At 42.5% G+C, this 26,999-nt stretch overlaps 3 protein-coding genes across 4 annotated transcripts in view; 2 read left to right on the top strand and 1 right to left on the bottom strand.

Moving 5' to 3' along the window:
* The first annotated feature begins 716 nt into the window (after positions 1-716).
* cdh15 (cadherin 15, type 1, M-cadherin (myotubule)) lies at positions 717-15,140 on the top strand. Its single transcript, XM_061068924.1, has 14 exons — positions 717-767; positions 7,693-7,860; positions 9,364-9,519; positions 10,359-10,503; positions 11,128-11,309; positions 11,391-11,519; positions 11,652-11,834; positions 12,513-12,757; positions 12,850-12,986; positions 13,502-13,732; positions 13,842-14,081; positions 14,350-14,498; positions 14,608-14,799; positions 14,940-15,140. The coding sequence occupies exons 1-14, from the start codon at positions 717-719 to the stop codon at positions 15,138-15,140; spliced, it is 2,409 nt and encodes an 802-aa protein (XP_060924907.1).
* Positions 15,141-15,935: 795 nt separating this feature from the next.
* spg7 (SPG7 matrix AAA peptidase subunit, paraplegin) lies at positions 15,936-23,962 on the bottom strand. Its single transcript, XM_061067761.1, has 17 exons — positions 23,610-23,962; positions 22,950-23,052; positions 22,775-22,864; positions 22,422-22,663; positions 22,179-22,318; positions 21,584-21,686; positions 21,345-21,470; positions 20,988-21,150; positions 20,701-20,874; positions 20,494-20,618; positions 19,507-19,609; positions 19,262-19,372; positions 19,043-19,158; positions 18,408-18,564; positions 17,944-18,107; positions 17,616-17,693; positions 15,936-17,093 (listed from the first exon to the last, which is right to left on the bottom strand). Exons 1-17 carry the CDS (start codon positions 23,811-23,813, stop codon positions 16,887-16,889), a joined length of 2,406 nt encoding a protein of 801 aa, XP_060923744.1. The 5' UTR covers positions 23,814-23,962; the 3' UTR covers positions 15,936-16,886.
* Positions 23,963-25,782: 1,820 nt separating this feature from the next.
* Positions 25,783-26,999, top strand: part of ankrd11 (ankyrin repeat domain 11) — a 96,158-nt gene continuing 94,941 nt past the window's right edge. For both annotated transcript variants that reach the window (XM_061068634.1, XM_061068633.1), the window contains exon 1: positions 25,783-26,199. The gene's annotated coding sequence lies outside the window, so the exon portion shown is untranslated. The remainder of the gene's footprint in view (positions 26,200-26,999) is intronic.

Genomic DNA, 26,999 nt, shown 5'->3' with positions numbered 1-26,999 from the left:
TAAATGGTTCGGTGCCATTGCAGACGACCAGAGTTGCATCTGACTTCACATTATTCCATCATTGCCAGAACCAGAGCTCAGAGAATTTGGAACAGCTTTCATCGCTTTTCAATAAGCTACATTTAAAAAGAGAATTTTGAAACACATTCGGTTTGATTGATATTGTACTGAAATTGTGATTTCACAATTCTGCTTCATATGTTTTGCTCAGAAACGTGTTGAAGTTTACTCACACGCTCATTTTCATCTGGTGTAGAGACACAGACTGCGTCCACACTACCAGCAGCTGCCCTGCCTCTCTCTCCATCTCTCTCCCTCTCTCTCTCTCTCTCTCTCTCTCTCTCTCTCTCTCTCTCTCTCTCTCTCTCCCTCTCTCCCTCTTCCACTGGGTCCATGAGTGACAGCACATGTGCTGGGGTACTTGGGAGGGCCACTGCTGAAATTCTAACCCCCTACCCAGCGACTGTGAGACATACCCCAGCTATGGACAGGGAGGAGCCCTGAGAGACGGGCGCTGGGAGAGGGAAGGGGGGAGAGACAGAGGGAGAGACTGCGAGAGCGAGAGGACGGAGAGAAGGAAGGAAGTAGAAGGTTCAGGATTGGAGAGTTTGGCCCAGTGGAGCCACTCAGGAGCTCAGGTCTCAGTTGGAGGAGCCTCGGATCTTTGATTCATCAGTGATCTGTTAGTGCTGAGTTTCTGAGTGCAGGTAGTGAGGATGAGGGCGAAGACCTGGATGGTGTGTCTGCTGGGTGCTCTGCTCGCTCAGGTAAGAAACAGACTTTACTTTGTGTTGAGTTATTTGAGCATCAAAGTACGTTTGGTGTTTTCTCTTGAGTTAAAGACTTTCGAAGATTTTAAAGCACAGGTGCCTGAGCAATGGACGAGTAGGAGGGTCAGGGGTAGCTTCTGATTGGTTTAAAAATGTCACTAGCAAGTACATCGACTACTATAAAGGCATATGTCATTTCCATCAAACTGTACCGTTGTGGTACTGCCCCCCCTCTCCTCCCCTGCTCTATGGGTCTATATTCAACCTACCTCTATTTGTTGGCTCTTCCCACTTCCTGCCCCTTCAGAGTGCGAGCTTGGCCGGAGAGTGACCTTTCACTGGCCCTGCTCCCCAGATACACAGTTTATGTCTTTACCTGAGTGATGTCCTCAGCCAAACATCAACTCATTTCCATCAATATGGAGCCACTGCACCGGCTCTGCAATCAGAGGCCGCGGCCGATATAAACACTGGAGTTGTAACGAGGATGATGAAGCGTCCTAAGGAGGACGAGACTCCAGATCTGTAAAGAGGGCTCCGGGCATCATTAGTCGCCCCTGTCAGCAGGCGCCATTATGAGTTCCAAAATGGATGACAATGTAAACTGACTTATTACCAACAGCACTTCCAAGCCCCATCCGTCTTTCTCTGTGTTTGGAGTTGTAATGCGGCCCAGGTCAGGAGGCTGAGTGACGGGGCCATGGGTGATTCTTGGGGAACGTCTTGCTATGATTTGCTCATAGTAAATAATTAAAGCCATTGTTAATGTGGCAGATTCTGTGTGGCTGTGGAAAGGAATAATTCAGATCTTCTTTATTAGTGAACTTTCTCACCGATCATACATTTTTGCAAATGTTGAGTATCTTCAGAGTCTTTATTTTAACCTTGCGCTATTTTTGTGGTTAATTTTCATCTTCCACCAACTAACTGATGGAGAGAAAGGCGAGAAAATATTTTTTGTCTATTTTGAACATGGGAGTAATAAATCACTGACACAGCCAAGGGGAAAACCAATTAGTCACAGTGAGGCCCTGAAGTCCTGTGACATTACACAAAAGATATTTCTGCTCAAACACTCAGGAGAGTAATACTTTCATTTCAATGACCAGAAGTAACCTATGAATGATCTGAAAGCAAAATGTCTTGTGGTTCATGGATCCTGATGAAGAAAAATCTGTCATATTATTTATATGATTATATGATTTGTGCAATTAGTTTGTGTTTATTAAAGAAAGTTAATTTGAACATTTATGCATAAATGCAATAACTTGTTGACGAAGTGACGAATTGACGACTGTAAAACACATTGAGGCGAAAAACAAAGTAAAGGAAACCGACTCCTCAGTCAACTCGTTTTATGATCTTGACTCTTGTCTCTTTATCGTTTGCTCCCCCTGAAACCTTAGTCGGTGTAAAACAGCTTGCAGGTATCCCCCCCCCCCCCCCCCCCCCCCCCAGCAGGACGACTGATTCAGGCTCTAAATCCTCTGACTGATTGTTTCCGATGAGTGAGACCTCAGCGGCAGCTGGACGCTGCTACACTCTCTTGATTTGTACCCAATTTCATGGTCCAGAAGTGGCCCACTCCTCTTTCCGCCAGGGGGATTACAGAGCGGGACAAATGGCATCACGTATGCATCTGGGAACAGCTGTGGCTGCTGCCCACTCCTCACCTCAACAGACACCCGCCGCCGCAGGGCCAAGCACCGTCCGCTTCAAAACAACACCAGCTCACTGAGAATGAATGGAGCACAACTGACGCACAAGTGGAAGCTATCAGGTGACACTGAGAGCTTTCACTTGGACTGGACTGACAGCTGCTGGTGGTTGAATTGATCTATTCAGATTACTTACTCATTAGTTACGAATAGAAAGATATTTGTAATCGTTTTACATATGAAACAGCCACCAGTTGTCTTTGAAAAAGAATATACAAAGAAAATATGGGTAATCTCTGTAGAGATTCTGCACATGACCTGAAGCCACTCTCCGTGTTAGTGGATGGGACTTGGGCCAAACTAAAAAAGTCAAAGTAAACGTTAATTACATTATTATCTGGTGAGATTGGATAAGTCATTTGATACAATAACTCTGGCTCCATTCCATGTTTACATCTGCACAGACTTCAGATCCATATTGTGTCTATTTTAGCTTTATTTTGGGACAAAGGAAGTGGAAACGTGTTTTCCATGTTTATGTTCATTTTAAACTTAATACTCTGGAAAGCTTTTAGCAATTGTTGACTAGCATTGAGCAATGCGTCCTCCTCCAAGGGAAGGGAGGAGAAATACAGACATGAAATTCTGTAAACAGACTTTTTCTGTGTTGTAAATTCACTCTCTAAAGGAATACACAACCAAAAATGAATCTTCTGAGTCTCCGGTTCCTCGGTGTTGATCATATGTTCATTATGTTCCAAACACTTCCCTGTTGATCAGTCTCTTCCTGTTTGTCATGACGCTTCCCTGAACGAGGTGTGTCTAGTGATTTTTGGTTTGTTTGCAGTTATTTAAGATTATTTTGATGTTTTCTCTCATCACAGTGATATTGGATTGTAATTGCAGTAAACTAATGCTGCTGTGCAGATTTGCAACACAGTAAATAGACTGAAGTAGATCGGCACTCAGTGGAGGGGATTCCTCCACCAAAGCCAAACAGTCTCCTTATGAAACCACATTTAAATTCACTAGAAACAATGATTATTGATTTGATGTTCACCAAAATTGCACAGACTCATACATATCAGTCCCTAAATATGAAATGTTTTTTTCATGAAGATCCATACATTTTTATGGAGAGAAATCTCACCAAATTTGTCATTGTTTTCGCGTAATCCTGCTTTAAAAACACGAATGAGAACATAACCTCCTTGACCGAGCTCATCACGTTATTAAGTATCTTTAATCCACCACTTGTCGGATGACGTTATTTCCGTGTGCATTTTTTCAGTGCCTCCACATTTCTCCCCTTATTGAGTCCTCTCTTTGGACCTACTTGAATGTTACAACCTTGCTCAGCATTCCGAAAGATCAGACATCTGCTCCAAAGAGGACACAAACTTGTAGTGGCTCCAGAAATAGGGTGTCCATACCGATGCTGGGCAGTCATGACTTAGCAAAGAGTAGGGTGTGGGACCAGGGGGCGGTTGCTGCAGAATGTGGTTGAATGACCAGTAACAGAAGTGACCAGGGAGGCACCTGTGCGACCTCTTGACCTGCGGCTGAAGGAAGTGTCAGACGAGCGAGACCTTACTTCTCAGGCTGCGCAGTGTGTTGATCTGGAGTTGTTTGTGTGATTGTTCCACTCACACACGTCTGGTCTGGAGACGCTCAGGCCGATAGAGATTGAGATAAAGAAAAAAAACAGAGATTCAGTGGGCAGTGTGCTCTTCTAATAGGCCAAATGTTACAAGGAGGCATTTTTTAAAAATCTATCACTTGTTTAAAAACATCACAGGAATTGTGGTTGTCCCAGTTTCATTTATTTCTTTCACATGTCTCGTTTGTAGTGTGGCGTAAACATTCCCCACTTCCTGTAGGCTACCAACACTTTGAGGTTGTACCAAACAATCTGAAAGGTGTGACTCTACAATCAGGGCTGTTCTGAGGCATGCTGGGAAGGACGATTGTAAATGCTCTTGAATGTGTGTCCGTAAGACATAAGGCATTTGTACCAGTTACAATATTTGGAAAGTGGAAAGTCCTGTTGGATTTGTGAGTGAAGGTCCCAGGTTTAATGTATTAGCAATGTGTTACTACTAGAATGTTAGCGTGTGTCACTACAGTCTCACACTAGTTTTTCTATATATGTCTATACGAGTATATCCTGGCTCTATTGATATGTCTATTATCTGTTGTTATTGTTCTAAGTTGTTAAACAAGAAACAGGAGACTGCATATCTTGCATGCCAACAGTCCTCTACTGAAACCACTTTTAAATTTACTAGAAGATTTTATTTGGATCGGCGCCAAATCGCACAGACTAATAAATACCAGTCTCCTAAACATGACTGATTTTTAACATCATGATCCAAAAATTATTCTCTGACAAATCAGCGGAAATTTTGAAAAATGCCCGAACTCGCAATGTTAAAAAAATTTAAAAACAAATATCTTATCTGAATAAGCACCAAACCTTAATCGTTTATTTCTTGACCCATCACACATCCTTCCACCAAGTTTTGTGGTATACTTCTGGTAGTTTTTTGTAATTTGACTTACAAATAAACAAACAAACAAATGGACCTCCTCCCTTGTAGAGACAATGATAAATTAGAAACTTAATTTTGACAAAGGCATTTTTGCTTAACAGTTATTTCCCAAAGAAAGGACACATTCAAAATAGGACTCTAGTGAAGTACAATGTGACACTTTTATTCTCACAATCCAGCATCAAGGAGGCAGAATCTAGCTTTCTAGAACTCAGCCAACACTCTTCAGCAGCAGCAGCAGAGTGCTTCATGGCTCCTGTAGTGAGGGCCTATCCTCCCTAAAGAAGCTGTCCATGCTCCTTTGAGGGCCTGGGGTCAAAGGTCAAGCTGTAATAGTGTCTGGGAAAAGCCTCTAAAACGGTTGATCTGTGTGTGGTGACATCTCTCAGACTGTCAGAAAAGGTAGTTGTTGCTCTAATTGGTAACGTGACACTTCCATTCAAGTTTCCTCATCTTGGTCTGGTAAAAACGTTATAACAGATACTTGGTGGAGCCACCGTCCAAAACACGGTGTCATGTTCCCTTCAGACTGAAGAGACAGGACAGTGATGAAGGGTGTGTTAAAAAAAAACCTGTTATCTGACCGTTGTATGCTTTTCTGACTACTACTTGTTTTATAATCTGGAAAATGTTGCAGTTTACTTCAGTATTTCCACAATAAAGTTTGTGACTTCATTATCGTCCATTAAACTTGAAAACAAGCAGCAGACTTTTACTTCAGTCCACAATTCTTTATTCACCAAACATTTTCAGATTTATTGCATTCATGTACATAAGAGGAATAAGAAGCAGCGTTAAGAATTAAAGAGATTGCTAACAAAAATCCTTTGGTTCCAAAATTCTCTGTGAAATGAATGTAATGATTTAATTACAGACCATAATGTCCTATTAGTTCTTATCAAATTTTCTGAATATCTGAAAGTCTCAATGAATCAGCACAGTATTTCTTAAACAGTATTCCTCCTTGCATATTAGAGGAAGATAAAGATGGTTCAAAAATAGACCAGCAAATTAATAAAGCTACCAAGTATTTTCTAAAAATAGATCTCCAGGACCTGGTGGTTCTGACAATGATCTTGATGCTCTACTTTTGCATATATAGCAACCATCTTATATCAAATTAACATTCATCCTAAAATGCTGCTGATAAAACCTTTGAATTTAACCAAATGTCAAAACTAACATCAACCATCATCCTCAACCATATTGTTTAGTACGAATGATCAAATTCGACCAAGATTTTAGACTTAATATAGTTTATGTCAAATTCATCTTTTCAAAGTGTCATAGACAATATCAAGTCACACTTTTATCCTAAATGTTCTATTGCTTACGTGAGCTGTAAAGCAGGATGTACTACAGAGAAGGGCTGTGTGTTTATGATGAATTTGCTGTGTGTCTGCATTCTTAAGGAGGAGGTGGTTGCTCCGACCGAAGAGTTCACAAATCAGTCAAACTGAGAAAGTGCTATATTTGGACGTACGACCGTGATGCAGCTGTTATTGATTTTGGGGTGAAGTAGCCATACACAATGTGTGCAATGCTGCAGGAGGTTCGAGAGCGTGTATGTGCAGAGGGCTTAAACATGGAAGTGGATAGCTATCAGGATGAATTTGTGTGGGTGACAGGCACTGCTGGAATGCGCCTGTAAACATCTCGGTGGATGTGTAGATGAGGACGGCTTCGAAAAGTTAAATAGGTATGAGCCGGGAATATAGAAAAAGTCTAAGATTAGCCTGCCCCCTGACTCGGCCTGCAGATGCCCGCCATGGTTTCCATTCCTCGCTGTACTGTCCAGCGGCATGCCAGAGGATCGGAATATTAGCTCCCCCACCCCAGAGACAAGGGATCACAGGCCATTAGGGAAAATATTCACAATTGTATCCACTGTTTTAGTGAGTTCATGTTCAGTTATATCTCGGTTTATGTCTGGTTTCATTGGACTGTGTCTTTGAGCTGTTCAACATATGGGACGTAATGCTGAGTCCAGTGAATTCCCACAGAGGAAGCAACTTACGGAAGTGTAATGTTGGACCTGAGCGTGGGATGGTGTTTTGTTGATGCACGTGCATGTACTGTATATCAGTGTGTGGGGGTGCGTTTGCGTCTGTGGGATTCCTGCAACAGAGCAGATCCGTAAGGTGACCCCAAACTCCCAGTCAGGTGCGGAGCTAAGCATGAAGGGGGAATTTGTGAGTGTGAGTGGGAATGCTGGTGGGAAAGCACAGGATCTAAATCCACAGTCGACAGCTGTGGCCTGAGTATGTTTCTCATGTGTGTGGGTGTATTTGTGTGAACGTGGTGGAGACAGCAGCGCGGTGGAGGAGGAGGAGGGCTTGTGAAACGAGTGTGAGTGTTTGTGTTTCCTCGTCCTCGGATGAATTTGCGCCCAGTTCAAAGGGAGCTGACAAAGACGTGTATTAGTGAGTGAAACCTGAAGCCGTGGCCCCTCAGACCTCCTGCCCTGAACAATCCCTGCCACGGTTAACATACAGAAATTCCATCAGGCCTCTGAGAGTAAATAGCACTGAGGGATACTTGTGATATTGTTTTTAACAGCTGCATATGTCTATAATGACATAATTTGTGTCGGTCCCTGAAGGAGAAAGACTGGAAACAAAAACTTCAAGTGACTTATCCACATATTATATGTTTATGTTTGATGTAATGTAGGTTAACTTTGAATTGACTGCATATTCCTGTGATCATCAGGCGTGGAGCACCGCAGAACATCAACGAAATGAGGAAGAGCTTCCTCCTCTGGCCCTCTACCCCTGGAGAAATCAAGGAAGGGGATTGGTCAGGGTGAGGAGAGACTGGATCATCCCTCCAATCAGAGTGTTGGAAAACAGCAAGCAGGTTCCTGAAAACCTTGTCCAGGTAAAAGCTTTGATATATAACATCATGATAGATAAATGCAGAACCCTGGTGTAAATGGTACTTAAACGTAAGGTTCACAATATAATCTGCTGAAAGACGATGTCCCTACTGTGTAATAATATTGTATAATAATGATAATAAAATTTCTCCATGCTGTGGTGCACAGTCACTCACTCTATACCAATTAAGAGTTTATGTAATTATAGCTGAAGTAGCTGATGTGAGGCCTCAGCAGAGAAACACCCTCAAGGAAGGAGCATGATCAATGCCTGTTCACACGGCTCACGCACACTTTTCAATTTAACTCTAAATTATTTTGAAAGCTTCAACACTACAGTTCCCTGACTTTCAAAGAGGTGCAGGCGAATGAAGCAAAAACGGCTTTATAACCTTTTTTTAACATTTTCCTAAACTGTCTTTTCAATCTCTCCGGCTGTGAAATTAGAAATCTTGGAGGTATCTTAAATTTGATAAGAAAAGACTGAGGCTAAAGCTACATGAGTTAATCCATATAATACATTGTTCTTGCAATATAATAGATATAGAGCTGTTCTGTTGTAGTATTGCAAAGAACATGGAGAATAAAAAAAAGAAAAATCTGACTCTGATTTCATGGAACAAATCATGTTTGGCTGCTCAGCAAGCTAATAAATTACTTCTTGTAAATCATTCACATTTTCATTCACTTGAAACATTGCAAGAAAAAAACACTCTGACATGTTTGGACCGTTTAACAGGGAGCTGACAGGAACGGTTCTGGAAAATGTCCAGAGCAATGGACACGGACATTCGTGTTCTCACATGCAGCCCATCTGGAGAAATGAAAATGTCTTTCAGTACATGTCTGAAAACAGCTTTACTTTAGTTGTAGTGACATTTAGCTTCTAATGTTTAACAGCAGTTGCTAACCATTTGCCAAACAAGTGCATATATATGTTTATATAATGTGAGTAACAGTTATACTTTGACTATAATCAAAATTAGATTGTGATGAAGGAAGAATCTGGTGTTTTTCTTCTCCTGAGGGCAAACTCTTTATTATGCATTTGTTTCACTGAGCTGATGACTGACTCCAGTTAAACACACTGCCTCCTGTAGCCATGCACTGCTGATTTGAAATGATGATCTCACACTTCACTGCACCAGTTTTTAAAAGACGTGTGTCATGTAAATGTTGTGTTAATGCTTTTACAGGCGACCTGTAATATATAAATCCCATCATACCAGAACAAATATTGAGGCACTTTTATGAAGTGATGAATTTGCTGTAAAGACGATATGTCAAAAACAGGGACTACAAAATGCATGAAATATGGACTCCCTGCTACTATAACTTCAGAATCTCATTTCCTGCTATAAGTCAAAGACCTCTCTGAGTTTAAACACTCTTGTCTCAAGGTCCCCCGTCAACATCCACACATCTGGTCTTACGACATATGGTCTACAACCCCCCTTCCTCCTTCCCCTGAGGTTGTAACAATCATATCTCCTTCCTCTGCCCAGATCAAATCGGACAAAATCTTTACAGGTGAGGTGATCTACAAGCTGGAGGGACCGGGGGTGGACCAGGTGCCCAAGAATCTGTTTGAGATCGACGATATAACGGGGATGATCAGGAGCAAGCGGCCCCTGGACCGAGAGAGATACAGAAGCTTCACGGTGAGAGAGCATTTATTGGTGTGGCCGCTTTAAGTCCTCCAGTCGCTTGAAATGCGTTTTAAAGGCCAATCAAACAGAGGCACTTAACACAGCGAGACACCGGCCAAGTGTTTCAAAGTGTGGGTCCATGTTTTCGTCTCAAAGCCAAGATCTGCCTCAGACACCAGCACAAACAGCCAGAGGTCAGTTTCCAAGGGCTTTAATGGGCATCTAGGGAGCGAATTCAGGATGTTTCACACCAGATGACTCGTGATGGATGCTCATGATGTCGAGGCAAACATCCTGCACATTTCTTTCTGCTATACCCAGCATATGTTGTGTACACGTCTCACAGATACCCGCAGAGAGTCTCATCTGTAGTTTCAGGGGTAAACAGCATTGCAGCCAAATACAATACAATTGAAGTACATTTTAACCACATCTTCAAACGTACAACAGGAAAAAAACATAAAATGCCTCCATACTGCTCGTGTGGTGTCATCCAAGTGTCCATAAGCCTCGACATTCAAATTAAAACTGGAAACGGTGTCATTTACACAATTCTTTAAGCCTTTTTACGTTTGTGGAAGTGGTCACAATTAAATGCTGTTTACTCCTGATTCTATGTCAGCATCGGCCTCACATGGTCACAGATGGTTTGAAACATTGAGTGTCATTATTGGCCATGTTCAACCCATGAAATGACAATATTTAATAAATTTGAAACCATCATTGATGTGTTTCATCATAGTACAGTCATACTAGTTAGTTTACAGCTCAATGTATTCAGAAGAATTCACTTTTTTAATTGAGAAACATTTGCTCTTGTAACTGTTTGTGTTTGTCTTTGTTACTTGCAGCTAAAAGCCTTTGCGCTGTCGCCCAGTGGAGAGAGACTAGAGAATCCCACCACCATAGAGATAGTGGTGCTGGATCAGAACGACAACAGACCGGCTTTCATCCAAAGCGAGTTTGTCGGTGCTGTCTCTGAGTTCTCTGTCCCAGGTACGTCCATGTGTTATATGTTACATCACTAACCTTTCATTTTCTCAACTTACACACATTTTCCTAGAAATCCCAGGTTACATTTCCTTGCTAAAGTGGCCTGAGTAGCTTTCTGGTGTGAATCCGGGGTCTCTCTGTGTGGAGTTTGCATGTTCTGGGTTTTCTCTGTGAACCCCGGCTCCCTCACACATCACATTTGACAGATATAATATTTATCACTTTGCTGCATAATGTGAATAAAACTTGAATCCATAACCTCATCCGTGAACATGATTTGCGCCTCAGTTGGATCAGGTAGATTTCCATTGGTAATGGTGATGGATCATTGATCCCACACTGCTTCATGCTGCCATGCAGCAGGTCTTTTCTTCATCTTTAGATTGAGACCCCTTGTGGCCAGAGTTATATATTGTACATTTAACTTAAATGTGTAATTTGCTAACAAAGTCACTGAATCAACTAGGGCAGTGTTGTGCCTCTAAGAAATTGAAGGTTTGAGTAAAATGCTCAAATAACCAAGTAAATATTTTACACCTAGAGACACATTGTCTTTCCATTTTAGGAATAGTATGTTTAAGTCTTGCAGCCTCAGCTCAGCCGGCACATTCTTATTATTTCTCATAGGCACATCAGTGATGACAGTCTCAGCCACTGATTTAGACGACCCAATGACAGAAAACGCCTATCTGAGCTACTCCATCATCGGCCAGGAGAGTGATCCTGCCAACGCCATCAGCAGGACCATGTTTGGTATTAACAACGAGACGGGAGCCATCTACACGAGGGACGTCGGCTTGGACAGAGAGGTGAAGTGCAGGTCAACGTTAAGATGCATTTTCTCACATTACATCGTTCATTTCATTAAAATGTGATGAATTCTGTTTCAGGTGGTGAAAAGTTTCAGATTGAAAGTGCAGGTTGCTGACATGGGGGGCATGGGACTAACAGGGGAAGGTGTGGCGGTCATACACGTATCTGACATCAACAACCATGCTCCACAGTTCAGCTCTGTCTCGGTGAGTCTCACACAACCATACAAGAAGTTATCCGTATTAAATTACATAAGGTTAATTTCATTTATATATTACGAGATACGTTGCTTCACAGTGATTTCAATGCTTCGGCCTGTGTTCTGTGTGTGCATGCAGTACAGTATGACAGCAGCGGAGAACAGGCAGGACTACGAGATCGGCCGGGTGAATGTGACGGACAGAGACGATCAGGGAACAGGAAACTGGGAAGCCAAATATTTTATTGCCAATGATCTTGATGGAAACTTCGCCATCGCTACAGACCCCGTCACCAACCAGGGCGTCCTGTCAGTAGTGAAGGTACAGTGTGCAGGAGGAGAGTGGGAGGGAGGGGGCGTGACCATTGTTAGGTATCACATATGCTTTTATTTTACTGAATAAAACTCAGGTTCTATATATTTTTGTTGTTGTATTTGTTTTTCCTCTTTATTTATAATTACTTATCAAGTTTGTGATTATGACATTTTTAAAGTTACATTTCAATGTCATAAGGGTTTGATAACATCTCAGGAATCCTTGCCAATCATTTCCAACACACATATTTCCGCAGATGTATCGGGTTCAGGAATATTTTACTCATTTATATTAGTATCGACTTCAGCTCCCAAACCTCCACATCAGTCAGGCTCTAATTGAGACATCACATGAGTCATCGGTTTGATCAAACATGTGGATTCATGTCAATTATCCACAGTTACTCTGACAAAGACAAATTACTCTATGTGTTGTTGTGGGGCCCAGGAGTAAAAAGAGGTTTTCAAAATGGGTGACTTTGCCCTTTAAATCAAAACATACACTGAGGTCCACAGACACAGTTCAACTCAATAACACCATCTAGTGGTCAGATTTGGAACTAGAGGTACCTCATATAAAGATTTTAATTAGGCTTTTCCTACATGTGCGATGGGGAATAAGGTAGAAATGACTGAAATTTAGTTTTTCCTTCAATTAAAAACAGTGTCCTATCCTGTGTTGCAGCCTCTGGATTTTGAAGCACATAGTGAGTATGAGCTGAGTGTAACGGTGGAAAACGTCAACAGTCTGAGCAACAAGGCTCCGAACCTCCCAGTGAGCTCTGCTGTGGTGGTGGTCAGTGTTACCAATGAGAACGAAGCTCCACATTTCAGGGAGGACCCGATTCAGATCGTGGTCCCTGAGTCGGTAGTTCCCGGGACCCTCCTGAAGAGCAACATCGCCTTTGACCCTGATTATTCTGAGCTGAGGTATGAAGATACAGCAGCAACACATAGGGACCATTTTCTATTCATAGAAACTGTCAGCAAATAAAAGTAATCGTCCACTCTTTGTGTTCTAGATATGAGATCGTCAGGGATCCGGAGAAATGGCTGGACATCAACAGAGATACAGGAGATATTACAGCCAAGAGAACCTTCAACATGAGATCTCCAAATGTTAAGAACCGTATCTACACGGCTGTGGTGAAGGTGACAGGTCAGTTCATCCACTTATTCTCACTCTGCTCCTCTGGCATTCAAAATTTAATATTTGTATCTATATCTGTATTTAATATGACATTTGAGAGTTGCAACAAGTTGAATGAGTCGACTGTATTGTCTTGAGGGAAATTTGTCTTGGAAACACACTGCTGTTGAAAAACATACACACATTAACACTTTATGTTTCTGAATGAATCAATTTATAAAGCAGAAAAAGATAATTTAATGGCCTTAAAATGTAATAAAAGATGGGAGGTCACTTCACGAATATCAACATATGTGATTTTAAAACGGTCTTGCAAGTTGATTTGAGTTCAAAACGTGATGTTCTGGTTAATGTTTGGTTTTCACTTCCTTTATGAGGAAATAATGTCTCAATACAAACTTTCATTAACTTGTTTTTGCATTTGAAGAGAGATTAGCAAACATAACTGATTGTTGTGGTGTTTTCAGTGGAAGTTGATAATACAAAGTTGTCTCATTGCTGTGTATTTATGTTCTTCCCTGTAGACGGTGGTGGTGTGTGGACCACAGCCACAGTCGTCATCACACTGAAGGAGACCAATGACTTCCCCCCTCAGCTGTTTCCTCTGAGCGGCTCTGTGTGCAGGGGGGCACACCGGACACGCTCTGGTCTGATGGTGACGGCGGTGGATGAGGATCTTCCTCCGCACGCTGCACCCTTCTTCTTTGAAATGTCAGATTATCTGTCAGTCAACTGGACTGTTGTTCAAGTCAATGGTAAGGAGACAGCACTAAGGGTGAGAGTGGAGGCGGTGCTGTGGATTTGTATAAAGGATGTTTAGTCTCTTCCTGATGTCAAACCATTCTCGTCTTTTCTCATCTTCAGATACTCATGCTGTGCTTCAGCCCCTGGTGGAGCTGGAGGCAGGAGAGTATGCAGTCACAGTGGTGGTGTCAGACTCTGGCAGCCCAACTCTGAGCGCCTACGCTCAGGTCAACATCACCGTGTGTCCCTGCGACTCCTTCGGAGACTGTAAGACTGAGGCAGGGGCTGTCTCAGGCACCAGCGTGGGAATCAGCTTCATCGCTCTCATTATCATCATGGCCTGTGTTGCACTCCTACTGTGTAAGTCCTCTTAGAGAAGCATGAGTCTAGTTCCAGACGCTTTCAAACCTTTGGGCTGATGTGTTGTTTGAAGAAAACTCTAAAGACATGTCGACTTTGAGCTGTTGAAGACTGGGTTGGATTTCTTTCTTGATGATAGACTCGATAAATCAATTAATAGAGAAAAAATATTCAAATATTCAGAAAAAAGTCCAATATGATAATTACAATGTTGGCTGCAGCTCTATCATTATTGAATCCTCGCTGACTTCTCTGTGTTTGATTGCAGTGCTGCTGCTCCTGGCCGTGGCAGCGACCACCTGCGGGAGACGCCACCACATCAAGAAGGGAGGCGGTCTGCTTGTCGGGGAATCGGAGGATGACATCCGGGACAACGTCATCAACTATGACGAGCAGGGCGGGGGTGAGGAGGACGAGGTGAGGACACTATGGATTTTAATTATTGTGGATTTGTTTTGTTTGTTTTTATGCAATCATCGCTGATTATTAATGTTCACGTCGTCAAACCGTTCATCTTATCTTGCAGAACGCCTTTAACATCGACATGCTGTGGACTCCCCATGATGCACCTTCGACCCCGGGGTCATACTGCCCGATGCCCCGTGTCCCTCGAGGCAAGCAGCCCCTCAGGATGGACGCCCCACACAACCTGCCCTCGCCCACCTACCCGAGGAGACCTCCTGCAGATCCCACTGACATCGAGGACTATATCAATGACGTGAGAGACATTCATGACAGGCCCAAATCATAATCGAATGTCATACAAAAGAGGACAGACAGGAACTCACCATCACTGTCTTCTCTGGGTATTTTCCTTTCACTTATCAAACCTTCTTTATCGTTCTTTTTCCTCCTCAGGGCCTGGAGGCAGCAGACAACGATCCTAACGTGCCTCCATACGACACAGCTCTGATCTACGACTATGAGGGAGAGGGATCCCTGGCAGGCAGCCTCAGCTCCATCGCTTCAGGCAGCTCGGACGGAGACCAAGACTACGACTACCTCAACAGCTGGGGACCACGCTTTCAGAAACTGGCCAACATGTATGACCCACGTTAAGTCGGACAGCGGTCCCCCCCCCCACGGAGAGTAGTATCACGAGGAGCTAGAGACACAGATCCTGCTGCAGGCGTTGTATTCTAGACACGTTTGATGAGTGTTTTTTGTCCAGGACGAGATTTGAAGTGCACCGGGGAAAATGAATGTGATGTAAAAAAACGTGGGGCTTTGATCTAATGTGCCTTATGTTGAGGATCATTCGTACACAAGTGTCAAACTGGCTCGTGCCACTGTTTTGAGGTGAGCTCAGGATAAGTCAATGAGAATGTCAAAATCATATGTTGACGTGGTCACAAAGGAAGGAGCTGTGCATGTTACAGGGCAAACAGAACGTGTGTTGAAATGTGAGTCCATGTCTGCTGTGGTTTCTCTTCAGACAAGGATGACTCGGTAATGATTCATACAACAAACCTGAAATATAAATGTATTTCTTTTTTTTATATCAGTGATTATTTTATAAAAATGTTTTGCTTTGATATTGATTTTGTTGGTTTTTCTGTTATCACAAATCCTCCATTCCAGCATCTGTTTCAATCTTTACAAAAGCCATCGCAGCACAACACATGACTGAAGAACTTTAATGCACTATGTTCTGTATTCTAACTGTTGGAGGTTAAACATTTTAATGTTTATTGAATTTAGATTATACTGGTTTCTTCAGAATAAATGTAATTATTTTATTTAGTGTCTACCTCATATAATGATCAGTATGAAACACGCTGCAGGGTAAGTCGTACTACATGCATGTTACCAATGAAATTAAATGCTACAAGAACATCACACAGTATTTAAATATTTATTTATTTATTTATTTAAATATTTAACAACACAACCCTTTGGATTTTCATATTCACAAACCAGCACAGAGCCTCTCAGACAGATAGTGTTTTATTTTTTCTATCTGTTAATTCAATCTCTATCTGCTGCCTAATCACCAACACAAGTCTTTTGGGTTTGAACCTTTAAGGCTTATTTCAAAATGTACAAGGAAGAAAAGTTTCCTCTGTTGATGGAGAGCAGTTGAATTTGTCCTTTTTTAACCACACGTCTCTTTCAGCCTGGTCAAAGGAAACACTCCACAGCAATTTACTGATGTGAGTACAAACACAGTGATGCAGACCTGAATGCGTTTGTGTAGAGTCAAAACATCCAGATATTTTTGTTGCAGTTGGCAACTTAAAATCTCCCTTAGTTAACTTTTTCCTTCAGTGTGCAACTTGAATCCGAGCCTGTGTGCCACAGTGCGGCTGCATCAAATGATCCCAGCATCTGTTTCAGGTATTAACACAGAGTTGTGGAATCCGAAGACAAAACATTTAATTGTTTATTACACACAATGTAAAATGCTGATTGGAAGCTTTTTCCGTCTGCTCTTTATGCGAATCAGAGACATCCTGTTTAAATAGACTTGTCTTTATTGCTTCCAGGGTATAATTAACTGTGGCACACGACTAAGAAAACAAATGGACTTCCTCCCAAAATAATCCTTCTGCACTGGCTGCACATTAAGGCCTACGTCAGATTATCAAATGGCTCCGTACACTGGAAAAATAAGTGCAAATGTTCATTTGGACAAATGTCTGCATGGAGTTCTGAGAAGCTATGATTTCACCTTCAGTCATATAAAGCTTCAAAGTGAGGGAACAGCGCCGGGCTTCATTAAGCTCACCCAGCCCCTGATGAACCGCTGCCCCCCCTTCAACAAAGTCAGTGTTCAAAAATACTTTTGCTACATTCACTTCAAGATCAGACTAGCTGTGGCTCCATGTGGTCTTCACTGTGTTTGAGAGGAGGTGGTTGAGGTTCGTCCTCTCCTGTGTCTTGTTTGTCCTTCTCAGCTTCCATCCAGCTCTGAGGGCTGATCATCTTCTTGGGTCCGTGAGGGGACGGGCCCAGCAAAGCTTCGATGTCATCGTAGTTCACCACCTCGCGCTCTAACAGGGCATTGGCCAACTGGAGAGACAGAAACAGACTTGGTGTCACTTAGGCCCCGTTCAGATCAGGTATTAACATCCGTCCTGAGTGATCCAATCACAAGTGGACAGAGCTAAGTTCTTCTGTGATCAGATCTCACTTCACCGCTCTATATGCAAATTATAACGTACGTCATTCGTGTTCGTGATAACCAAATGTATTTTTATCCAGCTTACAAATGTGTCCGATGTTACTGTGAGTGTGTGTCTGCACGAGTGAGACATAGAGAGAGAGAGGGGGAGCAGAGTCAGGAGGGGCTGGATGTATACATCAATAGTAAGAAGAGCTTCTATGAAGAAAGATCTGGAAAGGTATCAATTAGATGAGGTGATCAGTTTTGTGTACGTTAACACATGTAGTTAGTGTTGAGCACTAGTGATCAGATCCCTTTGGATAGAAGTCAATAGCAGGTCTGAACTGGGTTTTACTGCAACTTCTCACTTAAACATCACAGAATGGTTAAGACAAAAAAGAGGAATAATACAAGAAGTAAAGTCTGACCAGTGTCAGTTTGTCTCTGTTGTCCTGTATCAGCTTCTCTGTTTGTCTGTAAGCGCGGGCTATCAACAGCTTGGCCTCCTGAAAGAACACAGTCACAATTTAATTACATTCATTGTGAACTAGATCAGTTGAACAGGGGGATGATAAAGTAACTAGACCTACTTCAGAAACACGGTTAACATTTCGGCCTCATGAAACATAAATAGCAAAAATGAAAAAAAATGTCAACGTTTCAAGGATTTTAAGGTGATAACCAAAACTGATTATCTCGACTTTCACCGTGGGCTAATTTAAGAGCAGTGAACTAATCCAATTTTAGAAAACTCACGAGGTCCATCTGTTGCTGCAGGCCCTGGCTGAAAGGACGGCGCCCAACGGCACCTTGCGCCTCTGACTCTGGGAACGAGACCTGTCCGACGCTGTCACACATGCCGTACTGCTTCACCATAGAGTAGGCCACACGTGTCACCTTACGCAAATCATCCTGAGCTCCTGGGGACACAGCGGAACATTCAGTGGGTGTCGGGTTAACCACACAGAGTAGGAGAGTGTTGGCTGTGTAGTCGGATGTTTTTAAACAATTTCTCTTATTTAATTCTTGTAGCAAGAATAAAGATCAGATTTCATGTTAGGAATAATAAAACAAATAATATTTGGTGATTTTAAAACTTAGGAATGTGGAAAAAGTGAGAGTGAAAGCTATGAAGAAGTTACTTTGAAACAATCAGCAGGATAAATGAGGAGCATTTGTTAGAAGGTGACATGCAAGTGAACAGGCTGTGGGAGATGTACCTGTTGTAACTTTGTTAAAGGTGATAGCTTCTGCCGCTCGTCCTCCCAGAGCCATACACATCCGCTCAAACAGCTGCTCCTTGGTGAACAGGTACTGGTCACGGGGCAGGATCTGAGCAAATCCCAGAGCCGCATTGGTGCGTGGAGCAATGGACACCTGGAAAACACATCACGTGATCCATCAGTTACAGCAGACGTTGCAGTCTTCAAGGCATCACAACTGCCACAACTTCCTGCACTGACTGTCCACAGCACAAATCTAAAAAATCCTTTCATTCATAATTTTGGCTACTTAATTTGTACTCATTCATAGATGAGGTTGGGTTTGTAGGTCGCTCCATCTGGCAGCCAATACCTTATTAATTGAGCGTTCCATATTTAACACCTAGTCTGATGCCCTGGTCGATTGGGCTTTGGCAGAGAATCTGGTTCATTTATTCTACTTTAATATAATACACAATTGCTGCAGCCTTATAAATTGCTGAAAACAAAACCTCATGTCCTCAAACTCCTCTCAAAACACTAACACAAAACTGCACAACTTGTTTTATGTTAGGGGATGCAGTTACACAGGTCTTGCATTTTAAATAAAAGCCTACCCCACATCAAGCAGCAGTCATACATGAGTGTGTTACCTTCATCACTGCCTCTGTGTGCTCAAGTAACCATCCCACCAGGGCATGTCCAGACTCATGGAAGGCAACCACTCTCTGCTCCTCTTTACACAGGATCTTACTCTTCTTTACGCTTCCTAAGGAGACACACACAAACACACAAACAAGCGTATATGTCAGATTTCAGAGTAGCAAATGAGACATATGAAATGTGTTGGTGTGCTGCTTGTAACATGTTACCCGCTATTACTCTCTCCACTGCGTACTCAAAGTTGAAGGTGTGGATGGACTTGTGTCCCTCTCTGGCAGCATGCAGAGCGGCTTCGTTGCAAATGTTAGCAATGTCTGCACCTGCAGAGAAACAGTGGAACAGAGAGTTTTCATATTTGTTGGAGAGTTTTGACACCGGGGGTGCGGGCAATTCTTTTGTTATGGCCACAGATGTTCATCGATTTACATGAGGACAGAACAGTAAAAATGCGTACCACTGAAGCCTGGAGTTAGCTCAGCCAGACGCTGAGAGTAGAAGTGAGCCGGCTGCGTCAGCTTCAGGATCTTCAGATGCTGCTCGTAGATCTCCTTCCTCTCCTGAGAGACAACAAGGGTAATGAGACATTAGAGTAGATCTAATGTAGGTGTATATGAGTCAGTTTTCCCGGTATTATATGTTGATACATTGTACTTTAGATTGTACAATGGAATAGCTTATCCCATACTAATGTGTAGGAAAGGAGTAGTTACAAGGAATGAAAGGCTAGTTAGTTCCCTGCAAAAGATACAGTGGTTTGTCAACAGTAAATAAACTTTTTGCTTTACAATAGTACGAAAACAACACATTGGGTAGAGATGTTCCACTACAGATAGCAGCATCAAAATGCCTCTGATATTACAGATAATGCCAGGACAAGCATGGACGAGTACACAAATGTATGTACCATCTTTTTTGCATGTAAGTATTCACCCAGATAAAACTTCTCTCTTCGTGGAAATCACTTCTTCTCCAAAACAGCAGTTACACTGTACTGCCACAGGTAAATACTGTCTTTAGAGACGTGAAGAAGACGTGATTTCCAGTACTGTAGCGTGAGACAGGGGTAGTAAAAATTTCAGGAATTTCACACAGGAAAGTCCCAAAAGTAAATGGAGATGAGTTCCGTATCCAGGACTTCAGTTTCAAATGGTGGCAGTAATTAAAGGTCTTTTTTTTCTAATTTCATGAAACTGAGGCTACACTTTACAAGTTGTTATAGGAAGTAACTGTTGTGTATTCCAAGCTTAATGTATCAATGATAGCAATCATAACTTCCATACAGAGATAGTAGCATACAGCTGTTAAAATATAATAATATTAATAATATATGTTTTTATGCAACCACGTCAACTCATTATTGAAAGACTCAAAAAGATACAAGTAAGTGCAGTACAGTAAGTACACTTTTTAAATTGAAACCAAAGTGAGGGTATAAGTCTACCTGCAGTGTCGGCATGTCTATGAAGATATGCCTGTCCAGTCTGCCTGGTCTCATGAGAGCATTGTCCAAGATGTCTGCTCTGTTGGTGGAAGCGAGGACGATGACATGGTCTGTCGTTCCCATTCCTGTAGGAGAAGAGGAGTTCAGCGTTTCATTGTTCGGCCTCTTATGAAAACAGACTGCTCTAAAGTCCCAGGTTTTACTCACCATCCATCTCGACCAGCAGCTGGTTGAGGGTCTGCTCCTCCTCATTGTTGGAGAAACCCGACGTGTTGGTCGAGCGCTTCTTTCCTACAGCGTCGATCTCGTCGATGTAGACGATGCAGGGCGCTCGGGACCGAGCCTCTTTGAACAGACTCCTGACCCTCGCAGCACCCAGGCCTACACACAAAAACACAAAATAAGTCAGATCACAACTGTAACATACCCTTATTTAACGTGTCATGAGAAATTAACGTTCTGATAAGCCTGCCATGAACCGTCGTTATAATTACCTCCGATGACCTCCACAAACTCAGAGCCAGCCATAGCCAGAAAGGGCACCGCGGCCTCAGTGGCTACAGCCTTAGCCAGCAGCGTCTTCCCACATCCTGGAGGACCAAGCAGCAACGCACCCTTGGGAACCTTGGCTCCCAGCTGGAGGTATCGTTCTGGATTCTGACAACACACAAAATCACTGTGGTGAGCAATGCACTGCAATCTTAAGTGTTCAAAGTTTGCATTGACATCCTGTAGCTAAGGGGGACTGAATCTAAATCGCTCACACTTTAGATTACTTATTTGGAATTGAATATTCAGGGGCTAATATATCATACAAGAGTGACATATATTATTTGAGTCTGGTTTCTTACCTTGAGGTAGTCGACGAATTCCTTAACTTCTGTTTTAGCCTCGTGCAGCCCTGCCACATCTTTGAAACGCACACCTTTACCCGACTTGCCATCCACAATGGTGAACTTGGCCATCTTCAGCTGATTCTGTCAAGTGTGTTGTGATATGCAATTAATACGCATGATAAAGCAGTGAAACAGCCAAAAAAAACTAATTGTTAATGTACACAAGTAGATTTGCTAATGCAGTGTCAACTCACAAAAGCACTGAAGCCACCTTCTTTGCCACCCATGCCCGCAAGTCGAAAGATGTACCAGAGGATAGCCACGCCAATAGCTGCCATCCCCAGAGCATAGAGTGCACTGTGGAGAGAAGAGATGAGAAGGCATCGTATCAGAGCTTTGTTCTCTTTACATCAGTGTAGGAGAAAATCTAAATCAGCGTTCAAGATACTAAAAATAGAGCTGGAGATGCCAACATCACAAGTCACAAACATAGCCACATAAAAAAAGAAAAAGAAGAGACTGTTCATGGATTATGGTAACAACACATAATGATAGTGACTGGCTCTTTATGAAATTACCAATGAGAAGAAGAAGAAGAAGAAGAAGAAGAAGAAGAAGAAGAAGAAGAAGAAGAAGAAGAAGAAGAAGAAGAAGAAGAAGAAGAAGAAGAAGAAGAAGAAGAAAAAGAAGAAGAAGAAGAAGAAGAAGAATCCAAGATAATTACAAGTTAATTGATAAGTTTTTTGTGATTGACATTTCCTTTGACACTATTTGGAGATAGCATTCCTTCAAACAGCAGGAAACACCTTTTCGATTTAAAGTTTACGGTGAGATAGTTCATCTTCTTACTTTCCGAAGAATCCAGTACGTTTGTACGACACCGGTATCCTGTCTTTAGCGTTAATACCCAGCTCCTCCTCAGCAGCTCGCAGCTTCTCCTCAAATTTGTCTATGTTGGCGACCTGCATTCTGTATATGAGGGCCAACTTCTGCAGAGCGGGAAACATGGAAGGATGTGAGAGGTTAGCGTGCCATGGTGCTGTGAAAGCTCTGGCGCTAATTACATGTTTGCATTAATCCTTCACAACGTACAGGCCTCCCAAAGATGACTGCGCCAGGATGAAGGTAGATTTCTACGATGTCACTCTCAGGAACAACTTGCACACGGGACACCTCCCCTTTGGCCAACATCTCGTTGACAAAGTCGTTCCAGGAGATGTTACCACCGCTGGTGTTAATAGAGTTCAGCAGGCTAATGATGAGAGCGACGATGAAGAGCATTCTCAGGCGCTCCCTGTACATCTGGTCCTCCTGCTCACGCCGTTTCTTCTCCTCTGTTAGGCGAGGAGGAAGGAAACAAAGAATATCAAAGAAAAGCATTAAGATCACAGCCGGACGTTATAAAGTTATGGAACAACCATCTGCCTAAGCAATTCATCACTTACCCTCATTTTCCTCTGGAATTTTTCCCTTCGGTTCATCACTTTTCTTATTCTCTTGTTTGGATTGAGACGTACTGAAGAAGTTTGTTGACCCTGAGATCAGAGTGTTTTAAATCATGATTCAGTCACAAGAAATAAATAAATATTCAAACTAAGGTTAAGAGAATTGATTGTTTACCTAATAGATTTATCAAACCAACAGGGTTCCTCAGCAGGTTGTTCCTGATTAAATCTTTGCTAATTCCCAACAGGCCAGGACTCAATGGTCTGTGGAGAAGACTCTGAAAAGGGAATAATAACATTAGGGTCATTCAGTGACAAATCCTCACACTTTATGGTCGAACCATCACAGATTTGATCTGACATGCTGATTTGATCACGAGAAACCAATGGGAATGAAGATATGAGTTATTAACTTTTTAGGGTACTCTGTTACTTTGACTTAGACTCTCTTCTTTAATATACAGTAGGTCACGTGGTTATCATATTGTTTTAAAGCTCTATTCCATCTCGATATTTAACCAAAACATAGAAGTTATAAACCAACCACAGTGTGCACAAAATCTTTAAATGGAATTATGTATTATACTGCCTCACCATGAATAAACAATAAATAAACATATTGAACTTAAGTTATACTGCTATCGGTGAAGATCATATTGTGATGATTATTGATATCAATCCTACGTGTTGTGTGTGTTATTAAAGTTGTGTGCTACGGCAACAACTGACTCTCTTCTATCAGTTTTCTACATTTGACTCACAGTGTGTAAGACAGTTGATAACAAACCACATGTTAGCTCGGCCTGTTTGAGGATCCATGATGTGCTGGTCTCACCTGGAGGACTTGCTGAGGCTGACTCGTCACTGTCCGCTCGGACTGGGAAAGCAGCATCTTTCGGAACAGCACATTTTGAACACTTTCGCTGCGGATCGTCCTGTTAGCTAAAGCATGAGCTCCTCGCCTCGACAGTAGCCACAGCAAACGTGAGCTGTGTTTCCTACACAGACCGAGACGGTGCTGTAACAACAGAGCGGCCATGACACCGGTGCTCACTGACTCTGTCAACTGAACAAGTGTTACGACATAGTTATTAATGTCGTAATAAGCTCAAAGTCAAGCTGTGTTTACCTCTAGCTTGGTGCAGCGCTAGCTAGCTTGATTGCTATGTTATTCAACTGTGCAACAGAGCCAAGATGTCAGCGGCTGAGGGAGGGACCTGGCTGCAGACAAGATGGCGGACCTCCAAGCTCTGTAAGCGCATGCGGGGTAAATATGTACTCGACAGGAAATTATGCAAACCCAGGAGCGGAAGTGGATCTTCTTACTTTATTTTAACACAGATTAATCAAACTATACCAACTTTATTCCCTAGAAATGTTTTTTTACAAGTTAACTGATAGTCGATACTTTGCATTATGTTATTTTTTACATTTTTATAAGTTGATTCAACAAGTCTTTAAAAGGTCTCCAATTATTTTATCTGTATAAACAGTGTGAATGTAGGCGATAGTTAGATATACATCTATTAAAGCAAATCTTCCACAAATGTGGTTTCCCCAAAAACAATGTTTTTGTGGCAGATTTGAATGAGAATGACAGTTTACAAAAATATCGTAAACGCTAAATTGAATAAGAGAATATATGAACATTAATTCCAAAATGACCAGTTCTGTGGTATTAGGCCACTTTAAACCACACTGTTTGTCTCGTACTAAATTTCATGTTACCAATCATTTTTAAAAGCATAAAACTTTTAATTCAGCTAACTATCTGCACTTGAATGTAGAATCTGGACCCTAGAGTCATATTATATCATTTTCTGTTAGTATTAATAGGTTTGTTGACATAATGGTTGAACAGCGAACCAGCAGGGGGCACTGTTGGTTAATTCATGACCCAGAGCTGTGGCTCGTCTCGGTCCAGTTGATACGTGTAAATATTTTGTTTACAGCTGCACGAGTCTACTGGTGAAAAACCCAAACACGTTTTAACCTGGATCATCGTGCAGCTACGTGTCACTAACTGTGTCGCTAATTATTATAACCAATAATAACCAGAGCTGGTCGTTTTATTAATCACTTTTAACTCCAAACTTTAGAGGATCACAAATCATTGAACTTTACGAGCAGTGTCTTTACAAACTAATTTCCAAACAACTGCAGCGTGTTAGTACTCGTGCCCCTATTCGTTGCTGGAACGAAGGAAAGAACGTAGTGTTTAGCGACGTGTACGGGTCAGTTTGAGTGACGTGTGAAGTCAGCGAATGAGCGTCCCGGATTTGTCTGTGAGCGAATGGGATCCTTTCTTTCAACCCTCCTGCGTTTCAGCTTGACGTTGGGTGCGTTCGTTGTTCTCAGCGACACGCTCCGATCTCTTGCGAACTCGGTGCCCCCCCTTACATACTTGACCTTTATTTGAAGTCTGATTCTCTCCATTGAATACAATATATAGTGAGTAATAATGGCCCAAATATATGGTGTGACTTGCATTTTTGATTATATATTTGTGAGAAGTTAGACGAGCATAAATAGCTGGTACTACAGAAATTCGTTTAATATCTCAGTTAGCAACATTAAGTGTATTTATACTAATTAGGTGAACGTTTGCAGAATACATCAAAGTTCAATTGACCTCTGAAAAAAAATCTATATGTATCAACAACAACACAAACAAAAAAAAACACTTTGTCAATACGCATCACGGTTTGTATAGGTGTTGAAAACGAGCGCACCCGACGCTTCTACTCCATTTCCTTTTCTCGGTCTCCAGCTATATAATGGAGTGTGGTCCATTGCGCATGAAACTGCGCGCGTCGGTCCGCCACGTTGGGGCCCAGCTCGCGGTCATTGTGAACGTGGAACGAGACGCTGTGCGGATCCAAAATGGCGTCAGTTTCCTAGAGGTCGGAAACGGTATCCACCCACAGCAGCGCATCCAATCAGATGGCTCGTTTTCATCTCGGAGCACTTCCGCCCCGCACGTCCACACAGCGAAGTCAAAGGCCGTTCTGAACCCGCTCGAATGTGTTGGCGGAGAGGATTAAACCGAGAGAAAACATTGTCTTTCGATGGTTTACGACCACCACAGCAAGCCCGGCGTCGTGCACATGGACTGGTAAAGGCTCCCAGTTGGCGGTGGAGACGAGAGAACTGCGCAGTGAACGAGCTTTCGTGGATATTTTAGTGTTTCCCCCCCCTCGCTGGAAGCCTGTTCGCACTGTTTTCGCAAGCTAGCTGCTAGCTGCTAGCCTCGGCCCCGCGGAGCTGCGATGGTCGTCGCGGGGTTTAGCGGATGTGTCCGGGCCACTCTTCACTGAACCGACGACACCAAATGGGACCGTCCAGCATCGGGCGAAACCATCGCGGCATAGACTAACCTTTAAGAGACATTTCTCTCTTTGTTTTTTGTGGGAATTGAACCCGAGGTAAGTCACATTTCACTTTGCCCTGCACGGTTAAAACGTGAACAACAACAAACTGAGTATTTCCAGTCCCTTGGGTGACTCTGGTTATTGTTTGTTGCAACAAAGGTCAACTTTATATCTGAAGTTGTACTAACGATTTAAAAGCATTTGCGTCATCAATGGAATAATTAGTTCTCATCGGTTTTTGCCACGCTGCTCTGTTTATGTAATACATCCTCCCAGCTGCTTGTTCAATCGGTGATAATCTGAGCAGAAATGTAGGTTATTACGTGTATTACATCACCTGACACTGTTTTGGTAGACGTTGTTTAGCTGACATGAGTGTGATGGGTCTTGCACGAACAGCAAGTTGTTGTTTTTAAACTAAATTCAAATGTTTTGAGGGAGAATCTGGTGCTGCATGCCTCCGTACCATGCGTGCACGTATACGTACGTGCAAGCCTCCAGAATAACCAGTCAGCCTTGTGCTTGTGTATTGGGAGGCTTGTGTGTGTGTGAAGCGATGATACATTTATTTATTATTATGTACAATAGGTTTAATAGTAATGTTTGGTTTTGTGCATACACTCGTGATCAGCATTTTCAATATCACACGCTCCAATTATCATTGCATTTCTCAATGAGGAAAACTGACAACCTCCAAATGTTGACCTGGGTTGGATTGTCACATTGACACTGGTTACTTTGCAGGTGACCCGAGTCACCACGACTCCACCTGCTTATCCAGTTATGTGTGCATGGCGTCACACATTGCTGTCACCATGTCTTGCCCATTTGCTGGTGTGTTCCTGCCCTAAAGC

Source organism: Limanda limanda, chromosome 3 (assembly GCF_963576545.1).
Source record: "Limanda limanda chromosome 3, fLimLim1.1, whole genome shotgun sequence".
Classification (NCBI taxonomy): Eukaryota; Metazoa; Chordata; class Actinopteri; order Pleuronectiformes; family Pleuronectidae; genus Limanda; species Limanda limanda.
This window is presented reverse-complemented; position numbering and strand designations above follow the sequence as displayed.

What these genes read in the sequence shown, in the direction of transcription:
- cdh15 (XM_061068924.1), top strand. Translation starts at nt 717, where the DNA reads ATGAGGGCGAAGACCTGGATGGTGTGTCTGCTGGGTGCTCTGCTCGCT. An exon ending in CACAGTTCAGCTCTGTCTCG is followed by an intron (nt 11,520 to 11,651) that starts GTGAGTCTCACA and finishes GTGTGCATGCAG; the next exon opens with TACAGTATGACAGCAGCGGA. An exon ending in TCGAGGACTATATCAATGAC is followed by an intron (nt 14,800 to 14,939) that starts GTGAGAGACATT and finishes TTTCCTCCTCAG; the next exon opens with GGCCTGGAGGCAGCAGACAA.
- spg7 (XM_061067761.1), bottom strand. Translation starts at nt 23,813, where the DNA reads ATGGCCGCTCTGTTGTTACAGCACCGTCTCGGTCTGTGTAGGAAACAC. An exon ending in CGTACTGGATTCTTCGGAAA is followed by an intron (nt 21,687 to 22,178) that starts GTAAGAAGATGA and finishes TTCTCTCCACAG; the next exon opens with TGCACTCTATGCTCTGGGGA. An exon ending in ACACAGAGGCAGTGATGAAG is followed by an intron (nt 18,565 to 19,042) that starts GTAACACACTCA and finishes TGTGTTTTCCAG; the next exon opens with GTGTCCATTGCTCCACGCAC.